Source organism: Stomoxys calcitrans, chromosome 1, assembly GCF_963082655.1.
Source record: "Stomoxys calcitrans chromosome 1, idStoCalc2.1, whole genome shotgun sequence".
Classification (NCBI taxonomy): Eukaryota; Metazoa; Arthropoda; class Insecta; order Diptera; family Muscidae; genus Stomoxys; species Stomoxys calcitrans.
This window is the reverse complement of record NC_081552.1, coordinates 171,489,217-171,516,621: the sequence shown is the minus strand read 5'-3', so window position 1 is coordinate 171,516,621 and position 27,405 is coordinate 171,489,217. Positions and strand designations below refer to the sequence as shown.

At 39.8% G+C, this 27,405-nt stretch overlaps 1 protein-coding gene across 6 annotated transcripts in view; it reads right to left on the bottom strand.

Annotated features, from left to right (window-relative positions):
- Positions 1–27,405, bottom strand: part of LOC106082505 (klarsicht protein) — an 841,622-nt gene that overhangs the window by 529,014 nt on the left and 285,203 nt on the right. For all 6 annotated transcript variants that reach the window (XM_059361071.1, XM_059361070.1, XM_059361068.1 and 3 more), the window contains 2 exons: positions 11,397–11,696; positions 11,074–11,235 (listed from right to left, as the gene is read on the bottom strand). In XM_059361071.1, coding sequence (XP_059217054.1) covers positions 11,074–11,235; positions 11,397–11,696 — 462 coding nt within the window. The remainder of the gene's footprint in view (positions 1–11,073; positions 11,236–11,396; positions 11,697–27,405) is intronic.

Here is a 27,405-nt window from a genome sequence, read left to right as displayed (position 1 = left end):
ATGAATGTTGCCCAGACCCACTTGATATGCCACTTGATCTAGAGCTTCTCTCTTAAAGCGCTGAACCTCTCGCTCCAGTCCAGTCCATCTGAAGACTTTCTTGTTTGAAGCATTGAATAGGGCGTACGTTTCGCTTCGCAAGAATATTCTGCAACTCCTAATAGGTAGTTATTTTCGGAAAAAATTCAAGTCACTCAAAGATAGCTGCGATATTGTTATCCATGAAGCGATTTATGATCTGCATCTGTTTCCTGCCGAGTGGAAGATCTAGAGACCGAGAGTAGGCTTAGAACGAACTCCAAAGGCCGAACAGCTGTGGTGGTGATATTAGGCCGTAGCATGTTGTCAGCTACTGAAATCTTGACTGGTGGAGCGGCTGCGTCAGGCTTCACTACCCGAAAAACAACTGGTCAGCAGGGAGCGAAGACACCCGGTTCGAGACTTAAGGACAGGGCCGAACCTATTTTATATTCGCAAGTCTATTATTTGCCTAGGCAACTCTTAGAAGAAAACCAACTACCAAATTTGTATGTGAAATTTTAAATTCTCGACGAATTTTAGCATTGGATCGAAGACATTATTTGTTGAAGTACGTAAGTAAGTCTCTACAAGAGACTTGACGGACAAAATTATTGAAATTCAAACATGAAATCATGAGTTCAGTATTCTGAGGCTAGAAAATTATTAAATTTTGTTTTTATGGGTAATAGAAGAGAGTGACAGAGGAAAACCCGAGGGACAGCAGTAAAACGAACGAGACAAAGCAGCGCGAGCCGAACAAAGAAAATAAAAACACCACCACCCGAAGCAAAGCACATGCGGTTAGATGGTTTTTTGCCTTGCTTATAGATATATTGTTGTTGTTGTTATATGTTGGCTTGCAAAGAGTGCCTTTCAACAAAAAATTTGTACGTTGGGTCGTTGAAATTTAAAATGAATTGTTGCAGGAAAATTAACAACTTTCGTAGTTATTTTTTCGACGAAAGTTGTTGTTTTTATACCCTCCACCATAGGATGGGGGTATACTAATTTCCTCATTCTGTTTGTTAAACCTCGAAATATGCGTCTGAGACCCCATAAAGTATTTAAATTCTTGATCGTCATGTCATTTTAACTCGATCTAGCCATGTCCGTCCGTCTGTCTGTCGAAAGCACGCTTACTTCCGAAGGAGAAAAGCTAGACGCTTGAAATTTTGCACAAATACTTTTTATTAGTGTAGGTCGGTTGGGCTTGTAAATTTGCCAAATCGGTCCATGTTTTGATATAGCTGCCATATAAACCGATCTTGGGTCTTGACTTCTTGAGCCTCTAGAGGGCGGAATTCTCGTCCGATTTGACTGAAATTTTGCACGTAGTGTTTTGGTATCACTTCCAACAACTGTGATATGGTTCAAATCACTTCATAATCTGGTATAGCTGTCATGTAAACCGATCTTGTATCTTGACTTCTTGAGCCAATAGAGCGAGAAATTCTCATCAGATTTGGCTGAAATTTTGCGTGAGGTGTTTTGTTATGACTTCCAAGTGCTAAGTATGGTGCAAATCCGTACATAACCTGATATAGCTGCCATATAAACCGATCTGGCATCTTGAATTTTTGAGCCTCTAGAGGGCGCAATTTTCATCCGATTTTTCAGAAATTTTTTACAACGGCTTATCTCATGACCTTCAATATACGTGTCTAATATGGTCTGAATCGATCAATAGCTTGATACAGCTCCCATATAAACCTATCTCCCGATTTTGCTTCTGGATCCTGTACAAGGCGCAATTCTTTTCCGAATGAACTGAACTATTACACAATGACTTCTACAATGTTCAGCATTCATTTATGGTCCGAATCGGACTATTACTTGATATAGCTCCAATAGCATTACAGTTCTTATACAATAATCTGTTTGCCTAAAAAGAGATACCGCGCATAGAACTCGACAAATGCGATCCATGGTGGAGGGTATATAAGATTCGGCCCGGCCGAACTTAGCACGCTCTTACTTGTTCAAAATTATTTTTATCTGTGTTAAAAGGTTGAAATAATAAAAAGGCGCACAGCTCCCAGGCTTATTTAGAGGCTTGGTGCGAATGATCCTAAAACTCTCGTGAATGACGGTGCGAATGATTCGAAACTGTACAGCATCACATACCCAAAACAAAAACTAAGGCCAACAAAAGTGATATGGCTCTAAACAGGCTGTGGTCACCTGAAGGGTCTCCCATCCCCAAAAGAACCAAGGCGTAAAAGAAAAGGATAATGGGTCAAACAACCATTGCAAATGTCGCTAAGGACAGCTTGGTGATGGTAATTGTCGACAAGAGAGAAAAACAGGGCTGCATACCTAGGAGCAATTGGAGTGAGATAGTCAATGGACCCACCATAGCGCAGACGTTAGCATATCCGCTTATGACGTTGAACGCTTGGGTTCGAATCCTGGCGAGATAACTGAAAACATTTTCAGCGCTGATTATCCTTTGCAAAGATGTGTCGCACTGCGGCACGCCTTTCGGACTCGGCTATAAAAAGGAGGCCCCTTATCGTTGAGCTTAAACTTGAACCGGACATTACTCATTGTTATGTGAGAAGATTGCCGTTGTTCCTTAGTACTCAACCAAATTTGTTATTCAAAACAGCAAAAATGTTTACTAAAACAGCAGTTTTTGTTTGCTGAAAATGGGAAAACAGACATTACCGCTGTTTTAGTAAACATAGGGCTACTGTATTAGCAAACATTTCGGTCAGCTAACTCAGCAAACAAAATCTGCCGTTTTAAGCTCGCTTGCTTGCATGACTGGCATGGCCTTTTGTATCTAAATTTAAAGAAAAAAGATTATGGAAATTATACATTTAGTGGTGATTATAAACATCCACTGAAACACACATTTACATTTGTATTTAATTTTTCTTCTAAAAAAGATTGGCGAGATCTGGCCAGGCACAGCACTGGATTTGGTCAAGAAGAAAGATATTCCCGTGGTGAATATAGGGTATTTAATTTTTTTGATATCTCAAGGGGATCCGGACCCGCCCCCTTACCCAAATTTTCAGAAACGCCAGATCTCGGAGATGGGTGGCGCGATTTAAGCGAAATTTTGGATGCTCTCTTGTAGTAACCAAATAACAAAAATCCACATTTCTGATGGGTTACCTAAGGGGGCCTCCCAACCCCAAAACCCACCAATCACGACTATATGGGCCTCAATGGAAGGTATTCAAGAGTAGAAAACGTATCTAATATCCAATTGTGAGACTCAAATGAAAAGTATTTTAGATCAGAAGACGTATCTGATATCCAATTGTCGGAACAAGTGTTTTGGGGGACCACCCCACCCCAAAAAACACCCCTAAATAGCACATATTTACCGACCATGGCAATATGGGGCTTAAATGAAAGGTATTTGAGAGTGGAGCACGAAATTGACACCCACTTTTGGGACCAAGTTTCTAGAGGTCCAACCCACCCCCATTACACCCCTCAAATAGGACGTATTTGCGGACCAATGAAATAAGGGCCTCAAATAAAAGGTATTTTAGAGTTGAGCGCGAATTTGATATATATTTTCATGGCCAAATCACTCAGTGACCGTCCCATTCCCCAAAACACCCCCCAAACCGAACATATTTGCCGACAATGGAAATATGGGGATCAAATGAAAGATATTTGGAAGTTGAGCATGAATCTGATATAATTATTCAGAACCAAGTGTCTTGGGTCCCATCTCAAATAGGATGTTCTGGCTGAACATGACAATTTGAGCTCAAAGAGAGTGAAGCACGATGTTGATAGTTTTTAAGGGCCCTCCGCCCAAACCGGACATATTTGCAGTCTGTGGGTAAAGGAGCTCAAATGAAAGGTATTTGAGAACATGAATTGGATTCCCGATTTTGGGCCCAAGTGTTTCGGGGACGCCTCATCCCATAAACTCCCCCTAAACCAAATGCAATTGGGGGAAAAATAAAAGGAATTTGAGAGTAGAGCACGATGCTGATATTTTTTCAATGCCTATGACGCTGAACGCCTGGGTTCGAATCGAATCCTGGCGAGAACACCAGAAATACATTTTTCTGCGGTGGTTATCCCCTCCTATCGCTGGCGACATTTGTGAGCAACTATGCCATTTGGTATGGTAGCCATGTAAAAACTTCTACCCAAAGAGGTTTGGACTCGGCTTTGAAAAGGAGGCCCCTTATCAGAGTTTAAACTTGAATCGGACTGCACTCATTGTTCCTTTGTTCCTTAGTGGAATATCAATGGGCGAATTTGCATTTGCAAATGTATGGATGGCCAAACTGGACATATTTGATAACTATGTATGAATAACAGTTTAAATCTTCGATTTTTAATCATTTTTAATCTTTTTAACATATTTAATCTTTTTCTAAACAATTTATTGACAATTCTAATCAGTTTAACCATTTGTTATATAAGTTAAACAAAAATTTGAGCAAATTTATTTATTTAATTTAACCCCCTTGGTTGATACACATTGTTAAAATGCGAAAATGCATATGTACTTAAAATTTACTATATAGTTATTTTATACAATTTATAATCTTTTTTTCTCTTTTATTAATTGGATCTCTGCAATTGTCATTGCTGTCTTCAATTTGTTAAAATTAAAATATATATCACTTAATTTTTACTTTATAACTAAGTTGCAAATCAAAACTGTACGATTACCTTACCCATGCTTTATATTAGACCTATGATAATACCCATACATATTATCACAATAAAAAAAAATAAAAAAAAATCTGATATCTGTTATATGGCCAAGTGTTTCAGGGACGCCTCAACTTATATACTCCGCCTAAACCAGACATATATGTATATCGACCATGGCAATATGTGGCTCAAATGTGGTCTTTGGGAGTAGAGTATGAATCTGATATCCACTTTCGGCACAAAGAGTTTAACAACTCCAATCCGCTACCATTAACTTTAATAGGGGGACCCTCCCCTTACCCTACTTTTCAAATGCCAAATCTCGGAGGTGGATTGGGCGATTAAAGAGAAACTTGGTTTGTACTCTTATAGTAACTCAAAACCAGAAATGATGATATCCTAATTTAGGATACCACCTTCAAAGCCCGCCAAATTTTTAATAGTCCAATCATGATAATATGGGGCTCCAATGAAAAGTATTTGAGTGTAGAGCATGAATCTGATATCTGGGGGTCCGCCTCACCCCCAAGATACCCCCAAATACCGGACATATTTACCTATCATAGCAAAATTAGGCTCAAATGAAAGGTATTTGGGAGTAGAGCACGAATTTGATATCCACATTGGGGGCGAAATATCGGAGGGGCCATACCACCCCCAAATAGGACTTATTTCCTGACCGTGCCAGTATAGGGCTCAGATACAATAAGAGAGTGAAAGATGGTTAAAGACAGCTAGTAAAAAAATTAAATTTCTATTTCGAAATTATTCATCCATATAAAGCCATCATTTGAATAAAAAAAATTGACTGTTCTTTTTATTTCTTTCTATTTCTATTTTTTAGTTTAGTAGAACTCGCCTTAGTTTCTTTACTGATCTAGTTTTACAACTACCCAAACACGACTGAAATAAATTCTCAATGTCATGACATGCAATCTGAGATAAACTTTTAACTCCTCATAACGGAGGCTTGAAGAGTAGGGGTTGTTTGGTGCGGCTCATGATAATGAAAATCCATAAGCCAAAGAAAATTGGCAAATTTGCCATGAAACACACTTTTCCTCTGCCTGCACTCGACTCCACAGTGAGGCTCATTTACACTTCTGGGCTTGGGGAACACTCACATAAAAAATATGCACCGCCAGAGCTAAAAGTTGAGTGCTAATGCATCTTTTGTGTTCTTTGGCGGCATGGCCAAAGGCAAGTAAAAGTCAATCTAAATACGAAAACCAAAGGAAAGTCTAAAGCCACCAATGATGCAGTTTAAGCATTTTTTCACTTAACATTAACCTTCATTGTGTCCGCTATGATATATTCTAAATTTTCTAGTTATGCATGGTAAATTTTTACTTTTATCTACCATAGAAAAAACTTTCTTTTGGCAAAATGGTAGCAGTAAAGGCAAAAATTGTATTCCAGAGGAAAGTGATGAGGTCGACGTGGGCTTACTGTAACTAAGGCTTCCCAACTATTAATGGGTTGAATAAATTTGGGCTAAATACAAAAAAAAAATCACAAACAACTTTTGCAACAGCTTCGCTCCAAAGCCTGTAATTAACCACTATTTTATAAAATACCCCACTAAGAAGTGCTAAAGGGGTCAAACGATTTTAGTTTTTAATAATTGTTATGAACTAAGCTATTAATCTCACTTTAGTGATTGTGTGCCATTTTTTTTTTTTTTTTCTTTTGAAAATAATTTATTAATTTTTGCTAAAATATAATGTTTTATTTTACACATTTTTTTTGTGTGAAATTTGTTGCGGTAGTTTTATGTTTAACTCAATTTGCCAAAATCTCAGCACGTCAGAGATTGTAGCTTGGGGAAATTACGAAATCATCGCGGTACCGACTCTTCATATAAAATTGTGGTTAACAAAGACCTAATTTGAGGGTTTTTACCAAATAGGGACTCCTAAGTAGAGACTTATTAAACTGTCAATTAAGCATGTTATTAAAAACTCAGCAAGTAGCATGGGTGGCCTAAGCATTCGATAAATAAGCTTAAATCGCGCATATTCATTTTTCCTTGAGGCAAGAGTTTAATATTAAGTCAGAAAAAACTTCAAAATGCCCATCATGCATTGAAATTAAACCAAAGATAAGCAAAACTATCAGCAACTGTCATCACGTCGTTTCTGAATGACGATAAGGTCTAGCATAAGGGGATAATCGGTGCGCATATGCTTCATAGGAGCATCGGGGGAAATCCTCCTATGACGCTGAACGCCTGGGTTCCAAACCATGGCGAGTACATCAACAAAATTTTCAGCGGCGGTTACCCTCCTTATGCTGGCGATATTTGTGATGTTTTGTTAAGTAAGGTTAGGTTGAAAAGAGAATGTGGATATTTATCCGACCCATGTCACTTTGAACATACACCAGTAATCGGCTTGTTGTGCGCTCTAAATACTAACAAGTTATCTCGAAAAAGGGACTCTAAGTTAGAAATTCCGAGCTACAGTGTTTTTTGTTCAGGGACGCTACAAAAGTAGAACGATAGGGACAGCAAACGACGCCATATTTTTTGCCATTTCTTTGCAGTAAGGTCTGGTATTTCATGATAGAAAGATATACGAGCCAACAACGAGTGGAAATAATTAAAACTTACTACCGAAATTCAGAATCAATGGCCCCATCGTTTTCATCGAAAAATCATCTTCAGGGATGAGGCTTTTTTCTGGCTGAATGGCTTCGTCAATAAGCAAAATATGCGTTATTGGTCAGATAGCAATTCACACCTACTGCACGAGTCATCATTGCATCCCACAAAAATTACGGTTTGGTGTGGTTTGTGGGCCGGCGGCGTCATTAGGCCATACTTCTTCAGTGATGATCACGACCGGCAAATAACTGTGAATGGGAATCGCTACCGCTCAATGATAATAGAATATTTTTGGCCCAAATTGGTTGCAACAGGACGGGGCCACAAGCCACCCAGCACAATCAATTTATTGGATACCAAGATTGGACGCTTCGGTAGTGCGATTTGACGTCGTTAGACTATTTCATGTGTGAGGCTACGTTAAGTCTATGGTCTATGCGACCAAACCAGCGACGATTGATGAACTTCGTAGAAATATCGAAAACTGTCGAAAATTGGATTCAGCGTCTGGACTATTGCAAGCATGTCCGTGGTAGCTATGAAAAAAAATATCCAGTTTCATAAATACCTTCACCTTCCATAAATACCTTCACCTTCCATAAATACCTTCACCTTCCATAAATACCTTCACAGAATGCTTCGACTGACGGACGGACGGACATGGCTAGATCGAATCAGAATGTCGAGTCGATCCAGAATAGCTATACTTCATGGGGTCTTAGACGAATATTTCGAGGTGTTACAAACGGAATGACTTAATTAGCATATCCCCATCCTATGGTGGTGGGTATAAAAATCGCCAAATTGTCATAGTTTTACTGAAAAAAAAGTCACAAAAACGTCACACCCAAAATCCGACTTTTTCATTTAGAATTCTCAATTTTCGATGTGTGGATGACCTCCGGAAGACCAAAATTTCAATTCAATTTTCTTTAACTAAAAAATATCAATGAAATCTTCTCCAGAGACAAAATTTAACTGAAAATTTCCTTAAAAACAAAGTTTCTATGAAATCTTAAATAAATAGTTATAAAAGGAAAAATTTTAATAAAATGTTGACAAAGGCAAACTTTAAGAATGGTAGATTATAGAAATGAAATTTTATTGAAAATTTGATTTTTTTTTTCACGGTTGGATGCTTTCGACAGACGGATTTAAATGTCAAAAATATATATTCTTTGTTGGGTCTCAGATCAATATTTCGCTGTGTTATAAACGGAATGACGAAATTAGTATACCCACATCCTATGGTGGAGGGTGTAAAAAGATGAGCCATTTTTTAATCAAAAAGCCATATAGTAAAAACCAGACTGTATTACTATATTTAGGAAAAAAGTTTACCATATTATCCAATATAGACGTGATGGCCTTCATAATTATGTGACCTTCAAAGAAAAAAATCGTCAAAACGTAAAGGGATTTAAAGCAAAAATAGTCAAGCGTCAAAAGGCCAAGTTTTGTGGAAAAAATTACGTAAAAATCGTCACGTCTGGCAGCCCTGTATGCGAGTTCCGAAGACTTTGAGTTATCCAAGTTTATGGACGGCAGCCTTTTTCTGCTCTGTCTGCTACTTCATTCCCCCTTAATCCGCTGTGAACTGACACCCAAAACAATGCTGATTGTGTTATCCTTAGAGAAGGCGTTAATCTCTCTCTTACACTCCAAGACTGTTCGTGACATTACCGTCCTGTTTGTTATTGGCCTGATGGTCAATTTACTATCCGTTGCACTTTTTCTCCATCGCAGTCCACCAAACTAGGCATAGGTCTAAATCACGCTTCTGTCCAATAGAATATCCACAGATTCAATTCCCATTGCGAGTCTACGACTCGTCTAAATAGTGCTCAACATCTGTGAGCCTTCTCAGTATGCTCCTGAATGTGACACTTCCAATTAAGTTTCCTTCCAAGATCACACCCAATTATATGACCTTGTCAGATATAGAAATCATTCCATTTAGGAAACGTGGTGCGTCAAATTGGCACACCTTCGTCTTCTCCGTAAACAGGTAGATTCCAGTCTCCTCTGGGTTAATATTGAGATCCCTAGGTCTAGCCCAGTCGTATGCCCTCTGCATGACACTGTCGGCCCTCCTGCATAGCTAATTCCGATCCTTATCTCTTAGAAGTAGTATAACGTCGTCTGCGTAGCAAACGTAATAGGTCATTTATGGTGGTCACCCATAGGAGTGGTGATAAAATTTCCTCCTTTGGCGTGTCCTGTGATACTTTCTCTCTCCCTCTCCTTCTCTCTTTCTTCTTGGCATATGGTTTATCCAGTCTCTAAGGACCTGGTCCACCTGGTACTGGTCTTAGGATTGGATCAGTGTATCGATCCGCACATTGTTAAAAGCCCCCTCGATGTCAATGCATACCACCTGTGTGTACGTTTTGATATCGAAGATTTCTTCTATTTTACGCTCAACCTCAGTCAGCAGCAAGGCAGTCTCCATGTCTTCCCTTGACATGGGCTTGCTGTTTGCATTTGAGCAGTTTGCTAGATATCCTACTCTTTATCATGGTATCCACAATTTGTTCTATGGTTTTGAGTAGAAATGACGTAAGGCTTATAGGTCTGTAGGCCTTTGGTGTCGTATAACTTGCTTTGCCGGGTTGGGTATAAATACCACTCTTGCTTCCTGCCAGGCTTTCGGAGTATATGGAAGTTGTAAAAATAGTGGCCATGTGGGGCGCCAGATAGTCAGGCTCCTCAAGGCTTCCTTTACCATAAATTCCGCAATGATACGCCCTCGTTCACCCTTTTAGTACCTCATCTGCCGTAAAAAGGATGCTCCTTATCATTAAGCTGAAAAACTTGAATCGGACTTCACTCATTGATAGATGAGAACTTCGCCCCTGTTCCTTAGTGGAATGTTAATGGGCAAAATTTGCAATTGCAAAACAGGTCCTCGACCGTGTATCAGTTTTATAATAGAATAATTAGTAGTTGATACGGTTCAGTCCAGCAACTTTGTTCCGGGTCATCCATGGCTCCTGGTTTAAGATAATATGAATCTTGCCCTTACTGATTTTCGCCATCAGAGCGTGTGCAGACGTCTCGCTCCGGTGGAGGTTTATCTGGATGATCTCAATCATTAGTCCTCCAGTATATGGGCATCTTGGGAGTAGGTGATGGCCTCATCGTTTGCTCCCTGTTCTTTGCACTGTATTGAGTTTCCTGTCACTGCACTGCCTAATGTTTTAATATTAGGATCTATGCATATTCTAGTCTTCCAAATCTTGAGAAAGTCGGTAATGGTTCCATCGTCGGGTCCCTGTTCGTTGGATTGTGTTGAGTCTCTCGTCCCTGCACAGCCTGATATTCCAATTTTAAGATCATTGCCTCTACTAGTCTTTCAAATCTTGAGTAAGTGTGCTTTATCGTCGGCTCCCTGTTCGTTAGGCTGCATTTAGTTTCTTGTCACTGCACTACCTGACGTCTCAATATTAGAATCGTTATCTATCCTAGTCTTCCGAAAATTGAGAAAGTCTTTGAAAGTTCCATTGTCTAACAAAGAGGTGTTAGACTGTCTGTCAGCCTTTCGTCCCTACACTGTCCGTATTAGGATCTTTGCTTCCCCTAGTCTTCCAAATATTGAGAGTCGGTTATTGCATCGTCGTCGGGCCTCAACTAAATTGATGTAATTTTTATTTAACTAGAACTGGAATTATTGCAAGATCGTTCAATTTTTGGCTATTTTTTTTAACAATTCGTAGGTAATGCGCTAAGCGGAATTCTTAACTCAAGCGCATTGTAGTTATGCGTTTACCACCACTGTATTTCATTTGTAACTTAAATCAACTTACCGAATGTTCAGTTAAATGTTTTTGCAATTCAGCACAAGACAGCATGGTGGCTTCCGACAATGTTGGTGCACTTTCCAGTTTATGTTCCATATCTCTCAACCATTTCCGTAGTTCTTTGGGGTCTTCGCTAGAGCCGACAGTGCGGGTATTTTCATCTAGCATCTAAAAGTATGCAACAGACAAAATCATTAATAAAAACTACAATTCAGCATTTCTGTCAAGCATTTTTTTCCACCATGCATAAAAATTCACCCCAGTATTTCTCAGCCAAATACCTTTTCACCATGAAAATTGACCCCACCCATTATCCAATGATTACTCACCTTGAGACTTGTATCCGTTGTGTTATCCAAGACACTTGTCGCGCCCTCTATTTCATATCTAGCCTCTTTGCAGGTATCCAAAAGGTTTGTGTCCATGATATAATTGTAATTCGTCTGTATGGCAGCCCACAAATCATCTTTGCCCGAACCAATACCCAATGTGGCACTGCTATGCAAAGATGATGAACTGTGGCCACTACCCCAGGAATAGCGGTGGTGCTTGTAGTTACTGTTACCATTATTTTTTCCAGAACGTTGCATGTGACCAAGTTGATTACTAAGATTGCGATCCGTGTTTTTCTGTAAATGGAAATAAAACAAACAATTATTAAAACAAAGTAAAATGTAGTTTCAAATTAAATGAAACTTAAAAAGTATGGGCTGGTAAGGTAGATGGTAAGGTATGATGTCATGTAACATCATGGACGGAATACACTTTCTACGTTAAGTACCAAAAAATGCAAATTGCAAATTTGACCATGCAAATGTCTAAAATACTATCCGATTCAAGTAAAAGCTCAATTGTAAGGGATTCGCCAGGATTCGAACCAACCTCTGCGCTATGGTGGCTTCCAATGACCACCAGGGATGGGCTAAATGGACCCCAAAGACACGAGTTCGAAGTCAAGTTTGGTGACCGGTAACCTATTCCAAGAAAAAGTATGAGACTATATTTTCAGAGCATAACATCTTTTCGCTTTCAGTAATAAAAATATTTTGCTTAACCGTAAATTTCGGCTGACAGTTATTAACTTTAATCCTTGTGTCTCATATAATAAATAAAAAATTTGTGGAATTTATGATATGACGAATATATGAAACCAGTTAAAGTGCATTTTAATCGGACGGGCCAATGGGTAGCATATACACATGTGGATAGAGTTATTTTTTTAATCTAACAGAAGTTTTAAAAATTACTCGATATCAACTACCAATTATTCTGTGCTAACACTAGATCTCGGCCCCGCATTATTTGACGTAAAAATTTGAATTATATATTTTCCCCAGAGGTGTCAAAGTCAGATGCAACAGTCCTAAGACAGGGAGACGGTGGAGCATACCTGGCAGCGATTTATCTGCCTTTCGACTCTCCGCCACCTACGTCGGAGCTGCAACGGCTGATGAGGAAAGTAAAACAGACAGGAAATGAGGTACTAATAGGGCGCGATGCAAACTCTCACATTTTGTGTGGTAGTACCAATACTTATAAGCGGGGCCAAGCCCCGGCAGAGTTCTTGAATACTAACGACCCAAAAAACTTAATGTTGGTAACACCATTAGCTTTGTTAATAGGATTAGGGAGGAGGTATTAGATGTGACAATATGTTCGGAAAATCTAATCGATTGGGTTCAGGATTTGAGGGTCTCCATGGAACACTCTTTCTCTGACCATCGCTTTATTAGGTTTAGAATAGCACGGCCAGCACCGAATCCGATAAGCTTCCGGAATAAGTTGAAAACCAACTGGACAAAATTTGGAAGACTACTCAGAAGAAGACTTGGGCAATATAATTTAGATCGCCCAAGCATAGAAGATATTGACGAAATGTCAACAGGATTACGACAGCACCGGTGGGGTCCTTTGAAAATAGTTGTCCTCTTCGGGAAAGGAAAGAGGTCCGCAGACTTTTTAACAGAGCACATCGTAAAAAGGCGGAAGAAGCGGCAAAACGTGCCTTCTGGATGCCGCCAAGATAAAAAAGTTTCTCTCAAAACCCCATGTCCAAACTGAAACTTTAGTAGACGACATGGGAGTGAGAGCAGAGACAACGGAGGACATGTTGAGGCTTTTGATGAAAACCCATTTTGCACAGGATACGACGGGACTCATGGAGACACCGGAATCTTGGAATAATGATGTCGATCGCAGGCTTATCATAACGGAATTTATGGTGAAGGAATCCTTGAGGAGCTTCAAACCATTCAAGTAACCCGGACCTGATGGAATATTTCTGGCGTTACTACAGGAGGAGGCAGACTATCTAGCGCCTGACATGGCCAATATTTTAACAGCGTGCCTGAGACTTGCATATACTCCGAAATCCTGGCAGGAGGCAAGGGTGGCACTTATACCCAAGCCCGGCAAGGCAAGTAATGCGACACCAAAGGCCTACAGACCTATAAGCCTTACGTCCTTTCTACTCAAACCATGGAACGTATTGTGGACACCATGACTAAGAGTAGGTCATCCAGCGGACTGCTCAAATACAAACAGCATGCCTATTTAAGGGGACGGTCGATAGACACTGCCCTGCACGAGACTGTGCATAAAGTAGAAGAATCCGTCAATGCCAAAACGTACACACTGGCGATTAACATCGAGAGACCTTTTAATAATGTGCGGACCAATACACTGTTCCAATCCTCAAACCAATACCGGGTGAACCCGGTTCTTAGAGACTGGATAAATCATATGCTAAGGAACAGGTGGATACATTGTGTGTCCCGTGACATAAATATAAGGGAGAAAATGGTAGAAGGTACGTCACAGGGGGCATTTTATCGCCACTCCTATGGGTGACCACCATAAATAACCTATTACGGAAGTTCACTGAGGAGGGGTTTGAATCCGTCCGCTATGCAAACGATGTTACAATACTTCTAAGGGCTAAGTATCCGAACCAGCTAAGCATAAGGGCCGAAAGGATCTTGCAAATGGCATATGACTGGGCTAGACTCAGAGGTCTCAATGTTAACCCAGAGAAGACTGAAATATGCTTGTTCATGAGGAAGACAAAGGTGGGCCAATTTTACGCACCACGTTTCCTCAATAAGACGATTTCGATATCTGACAAGGTCAAATACTTAGGTGTGATCTTGGACAGGAAACTTAATGAGAAGTGTCACATACAGGAGCGTACTGAAAAGGATCACAGATGTTGGACACTATGTATAGACGGGCTGTAGGCTCGAAATGGGGCCTGAATCTGAGAATAGTCCTTTACTTACTTACACCTCAGGAGTTTGGTGGACTGCTAGGGAGAAAAAGTGCAACATAGGGACCATACAACAAGTTCAGTGAACATGTTGTCTCGGCATAGCTGGAGCGATGAGGACCACACCCACTAGTGCACTGGTTGTTATTGCCATAAGGGCAATAACAACCAGGACGGTAAGGTCACTAACAGTCTTGCAGTGTAAGAAGGAGATTAACGCCTTCTCTGAGGATGGCAAAATCAGCATCGTTGGGTGCCGGGCCATAACGGGGTACGGGGAATGAAAAGGCAAACGATTTGGCGGTGAAAGCCAGAGGACTGCCGTCAATAAACTTGGTTAACTCGAAGCCTTTCGGGTCGAGTTAAGGGCGTGGGCGACGAATGCGCTTGCAACTCTGTGGAACAGATTGGTAGATATGGTAATATCTGCACACTCTTTTCAACCTAACCTAACCGTAGTTTGGATTACTGATTTTTGGAACATAATTTCCATCAGATAAATATAAATGGGCATTACTACCTGATTACCTGTAATTTCTTCAGGATAATATTCTTTCATTGTATCATGTTTCGGTTCTTATAAGAAATAAGAAAATAACTTCGAGTACATGCGATTAGAAGGTGTATAAATGACAGGGATATAGTATACTCCAGGTGGAAACGCTATAAGATACCGGAACTCTACGAGATATTTCGTCTTGCAAGAAGTTATGCGAATAGTCGGATTCATTCAGCAAAGATTGAATTTTATTCAATCACGTATAACAGACCACCCAAATCATCATCTTGTGGATGGGTATTCACCGCCCAGAAGCCTTAAGGTAGATCTACATGATCTAAAGCGGGCGATCCAGCGCCACAAGAGAGAACCTCTAGACAGAACGGCGTATCAAGCGGGCCTAGACAACATTCATGCAGACACGGTAGATGATGGGAGAATAGCTATAGAATGTGGTCCTTGGACAACGACCGCCTCCCATTGCACCTGAAGAAATTGACTTTCCCCGGCAAACCAGAGTTGCTCTGGCCCAATTACAATCCGGTAGATGAAGCCGCCTCAATTCCTACAGAGCAAAGATTGATGGAAAGGTGCAGGATGTATGTCCCGATTGTGACCGGGGACAACACATCACCTGTTTAACTGCCCAGCCAGGCCCACTCGTCTCGAACCCAGATCCCTCTGGACGCACCCCATCTTAGTCGCAGAGTTCCTGGATCTAGACACTTAACAGAATCAAGCAGAAACAAGATAGAGCACAACATACTGCTACAAAAACAACAACAATTATAACCGATTCGGTTTGGCCGTTGATTCTAAGAGCAAATGGAAGGTTATTAATGATATATGTAGGAGTTCAGAAGTTTAGAGCCTTTGGTTGCTCTGTTGGTGAAGCAGACGAGCTCAACAACACATTCATCAATATACCAACGCTACAGGCAGATGCCTCATTTTATGGGTATAATGATGGAGTGGTGGATGGCTTGCATGATGACGGTGACTTTGAGTTCCGATGTGTTACCCATGAAAAAGTGCTAAGATGTTTTAAATAGGTTAAGTCCAACGTCATTGGAACTGACGGGATTAATCCTAGGGCACATTTCCTACTTCTTGGAAACATGCTTAGATTGTGTCTATGCCTGTGCTTCTGCCTAAACCTAATATGGAGTTTAATCGATATGCATTCAGGTTTTCGAACTGACCACGGTTGTACCTCCGCCTTGATCAAGGTCTCGGAATCCATAAGGTCTGCTTTCTGGTTCGACTTGACCACTCAAAGGCCTTCGATACCGTTGATTACCGTAACTTGTGCTTTAAACATTGTCGATATTTCAATTTTTCTGCTACATCTACAAGACTCATAATGTCATACCTTATGAATCGGTCGCAATTGGTACATATGGAGTCCACGGTGTCCAGACCACTGGTTGTTAGTAAGGGTGTCCCGCAAGGGTCTATTGTCGGTCCACTTCTTTCCTCTATGTATGCTAACGACCTTCTTCTTCAGTCAGTCTAAAGCCGAGTACATATGTTTGCAGATGACGTGCAAATCCAACTGAGCAGCCATATGGATGACATTGATCAGTGTATTGGGAATCAAAATGACGATCTCTTCCGTGTTTGTGAGTGGGCCAAGGCGAATGGTCTTTATTTGAATCATCAGAAATCAAAGTGTCTGATTGTCTACAGAAATAAGAGATTATGTTTGCGCGATATTGGTATAATTTTTAATGATGAAAACGTCGCAATAGCTACTTAGCGCTTAGAATTTGGGTTAGACTTTTAACAGCTCTCTGAGCTGAACAGACCACATCAATGCTGTTGTTGGACGGACTTACGCGAAACTACCGTTATTGTGGCTAACTCACTCGTTCACACCGCATAACATACATTATCTCCTGCCGAAGACATTTTTATGGGTCGATTATGGATGGCAACCTTAGCTATCCTTAATCGACCCGTTAGTGCCAGGTTTGATATACGGTTGTGAGCTCTTTGCCTACTGCGACTCGCAGAGTCGGCGCAAGCTAAATTTGGCGTACAATAGTATTATACGCTATGTGTATGGACTGGGTAGGATGCAACATGAATAACCTTATACCAACTCCCATTTTCGGATTCAGCTTCGACACATTTCCTAATGTGAGAGCACTTCAATTTCTGCAAAGGTTATCTTTAGACAGAAACCACGGTATCTATACGACAGACTCAGACTCATCATGCCATTGAGACGGCGAAGTCTAGTATCCGAATGAGAATATTATATTGGTACAATTCATCTTCCATTTAATTTATAGGGCATCAGCAACGCTTTTACATTAAAAATTACTATTTCCTAGAACATTGAGCTTGCTCACATAGCTTGGCGTGGAAAGCTCTTGTAGTTTTCCTACAATCTGCCATGGAGCTTTTCCGCTAGCTTGGATCGTAAGGGGATTCTTGCTATTTGCGGAAATTCCCCTACAACCTCTCCTTGGCGTTATTCGCTCAACCGGACTTAAGAGCACTTTCTCTTTTTACACCTATGTTAGGAGCGTGTTCGAATAGTTTGGATGTAAAGAGAGACTTCCAACACCCTAACAATATAATTTAATATAAACAAACAAATTTGTTAGTTTTTTCATTCCCCCATTCCATTAAATTTATTTTTACTTAAAGTTTTCCATGTCAAATTTGTATACCTTCTAAATCCTTTAAAATTGTATCCCTAAACAAATAAATAATTAAATTAATAAATAAATATATACCGGTTATTAACTGCCTGGTTTGATGTTAATTCAAAACACTAACACCCATGTACAAATTAATGTATTATATTTAAGTTTTTCCATATACACCTATTTCAGTGTACACATTAAAAACGATGAATTTCTTAAATAAACGTTATTTACCTTTTTAGGTCCTATCTTTACTTTCATGTTTACTTTATAAATTAATCTGCAATATGAAATAAAAACCCTAAAAATATAAAACTATACACTCGTTCAAAAAAAAAACTTCACACCTATGCAAATGCAAACGGCGCAAACAGGATAATATTGAGAGCAGAATTCAGCTTGCGGCATGTTCTTAGATAACTGTCATTTATCTATATTCACAAGCGTCACCAACAAGCCTATGTTCGAACTTTAAATTCGTCATCTATATATATAGTTTATCTTTGAATTCTATTTGCGGAAACTTACCAAAGTTGAATTTTAGAAATATGGTTTGTACAGTACGCTTGGTATAGCAAAGCCATTAACCATATATTAATAAATTATATATAAAGAATTTGAACTTCGCACATAGACTGGTTGGTGGCGTTTGTGAATATAGATAAATTTCAGCTGTTTGCATTTTCCAAATATGCATTATTTCTCTTCCCGTGAAGGAGACTATGGTGTAATCCACGTATATAGGGTTTCGGTAGTCTTAGCTTTCAATATGTGTATCTTTCTATTATTTCTTTTCTTTTTGCTGTAAATTTGATTTTTTTTAATTCCGTTCGGCAGAGCTGCTTACTTTGAAAAAAATTTAAATAATTAACGACACCTATGAGCTTGACATTTGCTGCCAAATCTTGATACTAAATACATTTTATTGATACACGTCATTGGAGACTGAAAATGGACGATATCGGTTCAGATTTGGGTATTGCCCCCATATAAACGCATCTATCCACTTCTTGAGTCCCTAAACGGCGCAATTGTGATCCGATTTGACTATAATTTTGCACAATGGCTTCTGCTACGACCTCAAACATATGTGCCAATTGTGGTGTGGATCGGTCCACAACCTGATATAGCTTCCATATAAACCGATCTCCCGATTATACTTATTGATTCCCTAGATGGTACGACTTTTAACACCTGTGCCAAGTATAGTGTGACTCCGTCTATAACCTAATATAGTTCCCATATAAAACTCTCTCAATTTGGCTTACACCATAAACTTCTCGTCTGAGCACCGACTTTGTTTCAGAAAAAATGCAATATCTGGTAAAGTTGCAGGTAGAGGCAGATTATTCATACCGCAAAATATTCACAAGATATAGTAATTTATAAAAAAGATACTAGATTGAATCCCCGTGAATTCCACAAGTTCCAGTCCATGGCAGTCATAACTTGTCGTCTTCTGCAGTTTTGGTATAACATACATTTTTTTCCTATAACATATAAGCCACAAGTCACAAATATATATATTTTTCTCAATGAAAAGCACAAATTTTCGTTAACTTAGTAGACACAAACGCAAATTTATAACCTGTTTGATAACGCAAAAAAACACGTGGTGATGCTTAGTATGCACCCGCTGAAACATATGTAGGGTTTGACAGCTTACAGCTGTTCTACTGGACCTAATCATTCAATGTATAGAGATGGGCGATGGGTAAATACCCAAAAAAATACCCGGGTAATTACCCATATATACCCAAAAGCTGGGTATTTATAATTTTGCAGATATCTTGGGTATTAAAACATTTTCCAAACAATGTTTGATGATTTCGTATGCTTTGAAAATAAACCTGACCTTTTGATCTCATAAAATAGCCGCTATACAGACCGATCTCCAGACTTAAAGTCTTGAGTCAATAAACTGGTCAGTTTTTATCTGATTTCGATAAAATTTGACAAAGTGAGTTCTGGTAGACCCCTATCCATTTTTATGAAGTGTGGTACAGTTCGGACCATATTTGGATATAGTTGCCCTATAGACCGACCGCCCGATCTCCTGATTTAGGGTATTAAGGGCATACAACATTTTATTACCCGATTCGATCAAAATTGGCACAGTGAGTTCTGGTAGGCCCCCTTCCAATTCCTGTCAAATGTGGTCCAGATCGGATTGTATTTGGATATAGTTGCCATATAGACCGATCTCCCGATTTATTGTATTGAGCCTGTAAAATGGGAATTTTTCATCCGATTTCGATGAAATTTGGCATATTGAGTTCTGGTAGACACCTACACCTATTTGTTAAATGTGGATCGGACGATTTATGGATATAGCTGCCATATAGACCGATTTTCCGATGTAGGGTATTGAGCTGATAAGAGGAGCATTTTTCATCCGATATCGATGAAATTTGGCACAATGAGTTTTAGAACCCCTACCCATTCTTGCTAAATATGGTCCAGATCAGACCATGTTTGGATATAGCTGCCATATAGACCAATCTTCCGATATAGGGTATTGAGCCCATAAAAGTCGTGCTTTTCATCTGATTTCGAGGAAATTTGAAACAGTTTTGGTACCCCTCTACACCTTTGTGTTCAATATTGTACAGATCGGACCATATTTGGATATACCTGTCATACAGACCGATCTCCACATCGGACTTAATACGCTATATAAGGAGATCGGGCAGTCGGTCTATAGGGCAACTATATCCAAATATGTTCCAATCTGTACCACACTTCACATAATTGGGTCTACCAGAACTCACTGTGCCAAATGGGGTCTACCAGAACTCACTGTGCCAAATTTCATCGAAATCAGAAGATAACTGACCAATTAATTGCCTTAAGACTTTAAGTCTGGAGATCGGTCTATATAGCGTTTTGTATATAACCAAAATCGAATTTTATGAGATCAGGTTTATATCCAAAATATCTGAACATTTAAAAATACCCAAATAAATGCCCAAAAAGGGTATTTATTGGGTATTTACCCGGTAGAAACCCATCTCTATCAATGTAGAATCGATTTCTGAGTTCAGTGGAATGTTTATTCTCGATTGGTGTACAATTTTGCCGATTTTAAACAAGTTGAAAATTTTTGTTTTGCGTCGCCAAATCGGTATTTTTGCCCATAGTGCACCGTGGCGCTGAGGTTAGCATGTGCGCCTTTGACGCCGAATGCCCGGGAACAAATTCCGATGTGTACATGAAAACATTTTTTCATCGTTGGTTATGCCTCCACTAATGCTGCCAACATCAATGAGGTATCCTGAAATCTAAAACCTGGAAAGCTGTTGTCTAAAGAGTTCAAAATTGGTTTAGACATGTCTGATATGCGACATTTGGCTTGTTGAGCAATTGGCTATTGGCTCTTCACGAACGTGGTTAGACTAATACTATGGTGGCCAGCAAAAAAACATTACAACTTGTTGAGACAACAAATATATGGCATAATCTGGATGTCGGACTGATTAGCATATAGGCTTAGTATGTGACAGCTATGACACTTAAAGCCATGGGAGAATGAAAAAAAAAATGGATTGCGAATATTTAAATCCCCTGATTCTTCCTGAAAGAAGAAATAACCTAAACTAGAACTTTTTCTTTTGCGTACCACACAGAAAACGTTCGACGTCCTCCCAGCTTTTGTCTGAGAATTATACAAGTGGAATGAGGAGGCATATGTATATGGTTTTCAATATCATTACGGGCCATATAAGATTACAATGTTATGTGCTATTCTTATGTCCGTTGTTCTTAAAATCGTTTACCATGCCACCCAGTATTAAAATTGTTAGGGTAAAATGTTACCCTACCTACGTCGTGAATGTCAGTTTCCGTAACCGCTGTTTATGAAATAGTATGTAGACATATCTGTGCAACTGTAGGTCTGGTTAGGTAGTATACACTCAAAACCGACATCAGATATTAGTTCTGAGGTTTTGCCGTCATCGCCAAAATCGGCAACCAAAAGTATTTAAATAGGGTTTCTCCGTATATTCAGCACACCCTCTATCTTCAATCCTAATGGAGATCTTGCCGGTGCCAAAACCATTTGCCAAATTCTTTCCGGCTGAGAGCTTTGATTTGCTCAAACTCACGTCTCTCCATTTCATTCGTTCAAGTTTTCTTACTTTCTCTATCTCAGAAATCGTTATTTTTACAGCGAAGCATTCTCTTTGAGAATCCACTGATTTCTTCAAGGTAATCCTATGAAATTTTATTTACCCATGTAGATATTGAAAAATTCCCAGAAAATGGCCCATTCATTGACAACTTAGAAACCTAAGAAACTTGTTAATTTTTTTTTTTACGGCAACACTTTGTGTGCTTAAAAAAAGACATGAATACATTTTTACATACACATGTTACATGAATACGGTGAAGTGAACATGGTCAGCAGCATCTCAACCCACATGAGCAATTTCGGCTCGGAAAAACTCGCCACATATATGGGCGAAAAAATAACTCCTTTAAAAATTTTCTAAACATAGCGGTAAATTTGTATCTATCGAATTAAATGGCTCTAGCTAAGAAAAAAAAACACAAGAAGACATTATCGATTACAAATTAAAAACATCAGCATCTATCTCTTCACCTTCATGTTAGTGGTCGGCGCGCAGCGTGGTGTCGTTGTCATCATGCGCAGCATATCCCTCCTCATCATAATGATGCCGAGGAAGATGATGATCGCCAGTATTCAAGATCACAACTACCCGTTGCGCTTGTCACACTTGTTTGCCGGTATTAAGCAAACTATGGAAAGGGGCCAGCCAAGACAATGAAATAGGTGAACAGTGTTCGAAAACCAAATTCGAAGGAGGAGAAGTCATTGTGCAAAAGTTCAGTCAAGTGTGATAAGAATTGAGTTCTCTAGACATTTAAGTAGCAAAAGCTGAAAATTTTGCCCATGAACATTCCACTAAGGAACAGGCGCAAACTTCTCACATATCAATGAGTGCAGTCCGCTTCAAGTTTAAGCTCAATGATAAGGGGCCTCCTTTTTATAGCCTAGTACGAACGGCGTGCCGCAGTGCGACACCTCTTTGGAGAGAAGTTTTTACATAGCATAGTTGTTGTTGTTGTAGCAGTGTGTTGTACACTGAGGAGGCAGCCCTTGCCGATGAAGGACAACCGGCTGCATAGTACCTCACAAATTAGGAGGGGAAAGCCAGCGCTGAAAAGTTTTTTTTTTTTCAAGTAACATAATCGGGAAATTGGTTTATATGGGAGCTTATAAACCGATTCGGAGTACATTTGGCATAGCTTTTGGAGGTCATAGGAGAAATCATCATGAAAAATTTCTGAAAAATCAGTTAAGACTTGTGCCCTCTTGGGACTCAAGAAGTCAACTCGGGAAATCGGTTTATATGGGAAGTATATTAGATTATGCACCGATTCGGAATATACATGATGAATATATTGAAGGTTATCCAAAAGGTTAATTTCAGTCAAATCGGATAAGAAAGGCTCTATCTAAAGATTCAAGTATTATTATCGGGAGATCAAAAAAGGAAGTGGCAGCTGCAGAGAAATAGACATAATGGTCAAGCGGATCACGAAGGCCCTGAATGAAACGACGTCAATCATGAAGAAGTTGGAGTTTCTAGGCATCAACTGTACCGTAAGAAAGTTTATTAAGAACTTACTTACTAAAAGATGCATTACGGCAGGCTTGAGATCTGTGGATCTAAAAATATGGGTCAGGTCAGCAGAGGAAAACCTCAACGAGATGTACTGTCTCCTCTACTTTGGAATAAATCCATTAACAATATATTATTGAGTGTGGAGGAAATAGGTGTAAGCTGATGACGTGGCAATTGCGGTTAGACGAACGTTTCCCACCACTCTAAGAGACATAAATTAGGAAGCTTTACGTTGTAGTGTACATTTCCCTACACCATGCAGTCTTTAGATACCAAGGCAGATTTTTATGGGAAAGCCATAACTGAACATCAGTGTACCATGTACCACAGAAAATAGTTTTTACGATCACTAGGAATTTCATGAGATTTACCAATTGTCCACTTAGTTTATTTTTACCTTTGGGATCAATTGCTTCAATAGCATCTGATTTGCATTTATCCATAGGCCTTTTTTCAGTTATGCATGCCATTGTTTTTTTTATAGTCCATCATTCCATCGTCTTCCATAGTAACCACCAAGTAGTTTTTTTTGTGTATAGGTCTGCAGTTGTCAGACCTATAATGCTATATGGTGTTGTGGTCTGGTGGACGGCGCTTCAAAAGTCCAATTGTCAACCTGATCCAAAGGATGGCTTGTTTGTGCATCGCATCCACACTGAGGACGACCACCTGATGCAATGAATTTAATCCTACATTTAATGGTTCTGGGCATTGTGGCTAGAAAAATTGCCGCGACCACTGCCGTGAGGCTAAGGGAACTTTCTCTTTGGTCAGGTAGTGGCTACGGACACTGTCATACAATGTCCGATGTTCCAGGCAGTGTGAAAACGCGCTACCTGAGCCGCTTTTTGATAAAAAGTACTGTTCCACTATTTCTGATAGAACCGATTGGAACGACGATATCCCTGGTAATAACTTTAAATAAATAAAAGCTACATAGACTTCTATACGGATGGTTTCAAACTAGACGATCAGGGTGGCTTTGGGATGCGATCTGGATGGTTTAACGGTAGGAACTAGAAGACATCTTCCTTCTTCTGTACCTGTGATATCACAATGGACGAAAACGTCTAAGTGAGTCTGATGGCAGACTCCCACTTAAATCTAACCTAAGCTTTTGGGAGATGGGTTTATATGGGAGCTATATCTAAACCTAGACCGATTATACCCATTTGCATATCCCAACCGACTTACTTTAATAAGAAGTTTTGTGTAAAATATGAGCAGCCAGCTTGACTCGTTTAAAAGTTAGTGTGCTTTCGACAGACGGGCGGTGTTACAAACGGAATGGCGATGTTGATATACCTCCAACCTATGGTATAGGGTATAAAAACCCATGTTTATAACTCGAAACTCTACAAATTGTGAAGAAACAAACTGGGATTCACTTAAGCAGACTGGGATTTACTTGGCGAATATTTACATGTATGTATTGACTAACTAATATAAATAAAAATTTTTTTACGGATTGCTGTGTCTCTGTAGAATTATATAGAAATAATAATTTTTCAAAAAGTTGCTGTGGTATTTTTATTATAATTTTTTGAAAAAAAAACCAACAAAAAAAAATTTTCGGAATAAATGTTAAAAAGGGAAGGGGGAAGAAGAGAAATACGTCATAAAATTAATTTTAGTGCATTTCGAAGTCTACTAGAAGATAGGATAGTTAAAAAAAATTTATATATTTTCAATTTTATTTTTGATGTTAAATATACCGTTTTTTCCAACCCCGATCGAGTGCACCATTTATTTACCAGGGAACCGAAAGCTTCCTACAAGTTTTAAAGCGATTGCACCACAAGAAGAGTAGTGGTCTAAAATGAGTAAAGGAATACGATCCGGCACGGGATGGCTAGAGCATCACGTGGGTTTAAACTCTGAGCTCCGATTTGTGTGGTGACCATTGTCATCACGAGAAGCTGAACTGAGCGCTACAGGGCGCGTCCTCAGGTTGCGGATAGTAGGAGGGTTAGTATACGGAGTAACTGCAATTGCAGTCGCAGTGAGAGTGAGAGGTTGGGCGGCACCGGCTCTTGCTTAAATACTCAGTACTTATGATGCTCGAAATGGCAAGGTGAGTTATTAGCAACTTAAAACAAGATGATGTTCACGGAATGGACAGGAATAAGCGTGCTCACCTATGGGTCTTGACAACGATCACTGCCTCCACACACAAAATTGTGGATAGAGCAAAAAGAACCGAATTCGATCAGCTAACAACAACAGAATAATTCGTTATTCAGATTAATTACTCATATTAGGAACCAATTCAGCCATTATTTAATTTTTTTATGCCCTCCACCGTAGGATGGGGTCCTTTCGGTTGTAACACATCGAAATATTCATCCGAGGCACAACAAGGTATATATGTATGTTCTTGATGGTCTTAACGCTCTAATACGATTAAGCCATTCGAAGGAATAAAGCTAGGCACTTGAAATTTTGCAAAAATACTTCTTATAAGTGTAGGTCGGCTGAGATTATTAATGGGCCATATCGGTCCATGTTTTGATATAGCTGTCATATAAATCGATCTTGGATCTTGACTTATTGAGCCTCTAGACGGTGTCATTTTCATACGATTTGGCTGAGATTTTGTATGAGGTAGTTTGTTATGACTTCCAAGAACTGTGCTAAGTTTGTTTCAAATCAGTTCACAGCTTGATGCAAATGCAAATTTGCGCACTAACATTCCATTAAGGAACAGGAGCAAACTTCTCACACATCAATGAGTGCAGTCTGATTCAAGTTAAAGCTCAACGATAAGGGGACTCCTTTTTATAGCCGAGTCCAAACGGCGTGCCGCAGTGCGACACGTCTTTTCAGAAGTTTTTACATGGCATAGTACCTTACAAATGTCGCCTGCTTTAGGAAGGGATAACCACCACTGAAAATTTTATGATGGTCTCGCCAGGAGTTGAATAGGCGGACATGTTAACCTCTGCGCTACGGTGAACTCCCATAGCTTGAAATAGCAAGATCTCCGACCTTGACCTCTTAACCCTCTAGAGTGTGCAATTCTTATCCGATTTGGCTGAAAATTAGCATAAAGTCTTTTCGGCATTCAAAAACTGCCCAAGTATGGTACAAATCGGTTCATAACCCGATATAGGTACCATATAAACCGATCTCGCGATGATCCTCCTTGACACTATAGAGGGCGCAATTCTCATCCGATTTTGCTGAACGTTGTTTTGTACAACGATTTCTCCTATGACCAGCATGCGTGCCAAATACGGTCTGAATCGGTCTATAACCTGATATAGCTCCCATATAAAGCGACCAAGTATGGGCCGAATCGGTCCATAACCTGGCAACGTTTATCCATTATCCTTTGTTTGCCTATAAAAAGATACTGGGCAAAGAACTTGACAAATGCCAACCATGGTGAAGGGTATATAAGATTCGGCGCGGTCGAATTTAGCACGCTTTTAATTGTTTTTAAATAACCAATTTCTCAGCACTGTGCCCATTGAGCATGCGCGTGTGCACTGACTGCTTGCTGTTGTGACGAATTTGATGGGACTGATACATGGGAAGATGGTGGTCTGTGCGATGCTACAAACGAGCTAAATAGATTGATGAATGCACAACAGCTATACCAGCAGCAGCCATAGCATGTGTTAAAATAAAATAGACAAGATTTTATTGACAAGTTTTGCAAGTTGTTTGACTGCTGCTGCAGCTCCACCACCTTTCCTCTGCTGGCATTACAATTGGTCAGCACTTGCTTCCCGATATCGAATGTATGAAGAAATGCTCCCTCGTCTGTCTGCTGCGACAGCTAACAATGAATGATTCTTGTTTGCGAATGTTAGATGCGATCGGCAATGTTGCAGTTGGCCGCTGGTGGCCACTCAAATAAGAAGTCCTTTAGAATTTAAAAAAACAAAAAGAACGAATGTCATTGCTGACTCTCTGACCAAGACTGGATTGCGAGGTAGATCAACGCCAAACTATGCAGACTGGTTTTTGCTTTCAAAGAGCCAACTTGTGGTGTTTTGCAAGAGCCTGCTGAGCGACCACTACAAGTGTGGCTTGGTGTTGCCGTTTTGGTATTTGCCCCGGAAAATGCTACGTGCCTTGTTTTTATTACAACACCAATTACGATTTATGACGACCACCATTAACAGTGCACCCAGTGGTGGAGATATGGTGCTGGTCTGTGTGTGTTTGTGTGCGCGATGCGCACGCGCATCGTTCATAAACCATAAAGCGCGTTATTCTGTTCGTTTCCATGTCGTCGTTCTTGTCACCGATCCGTAG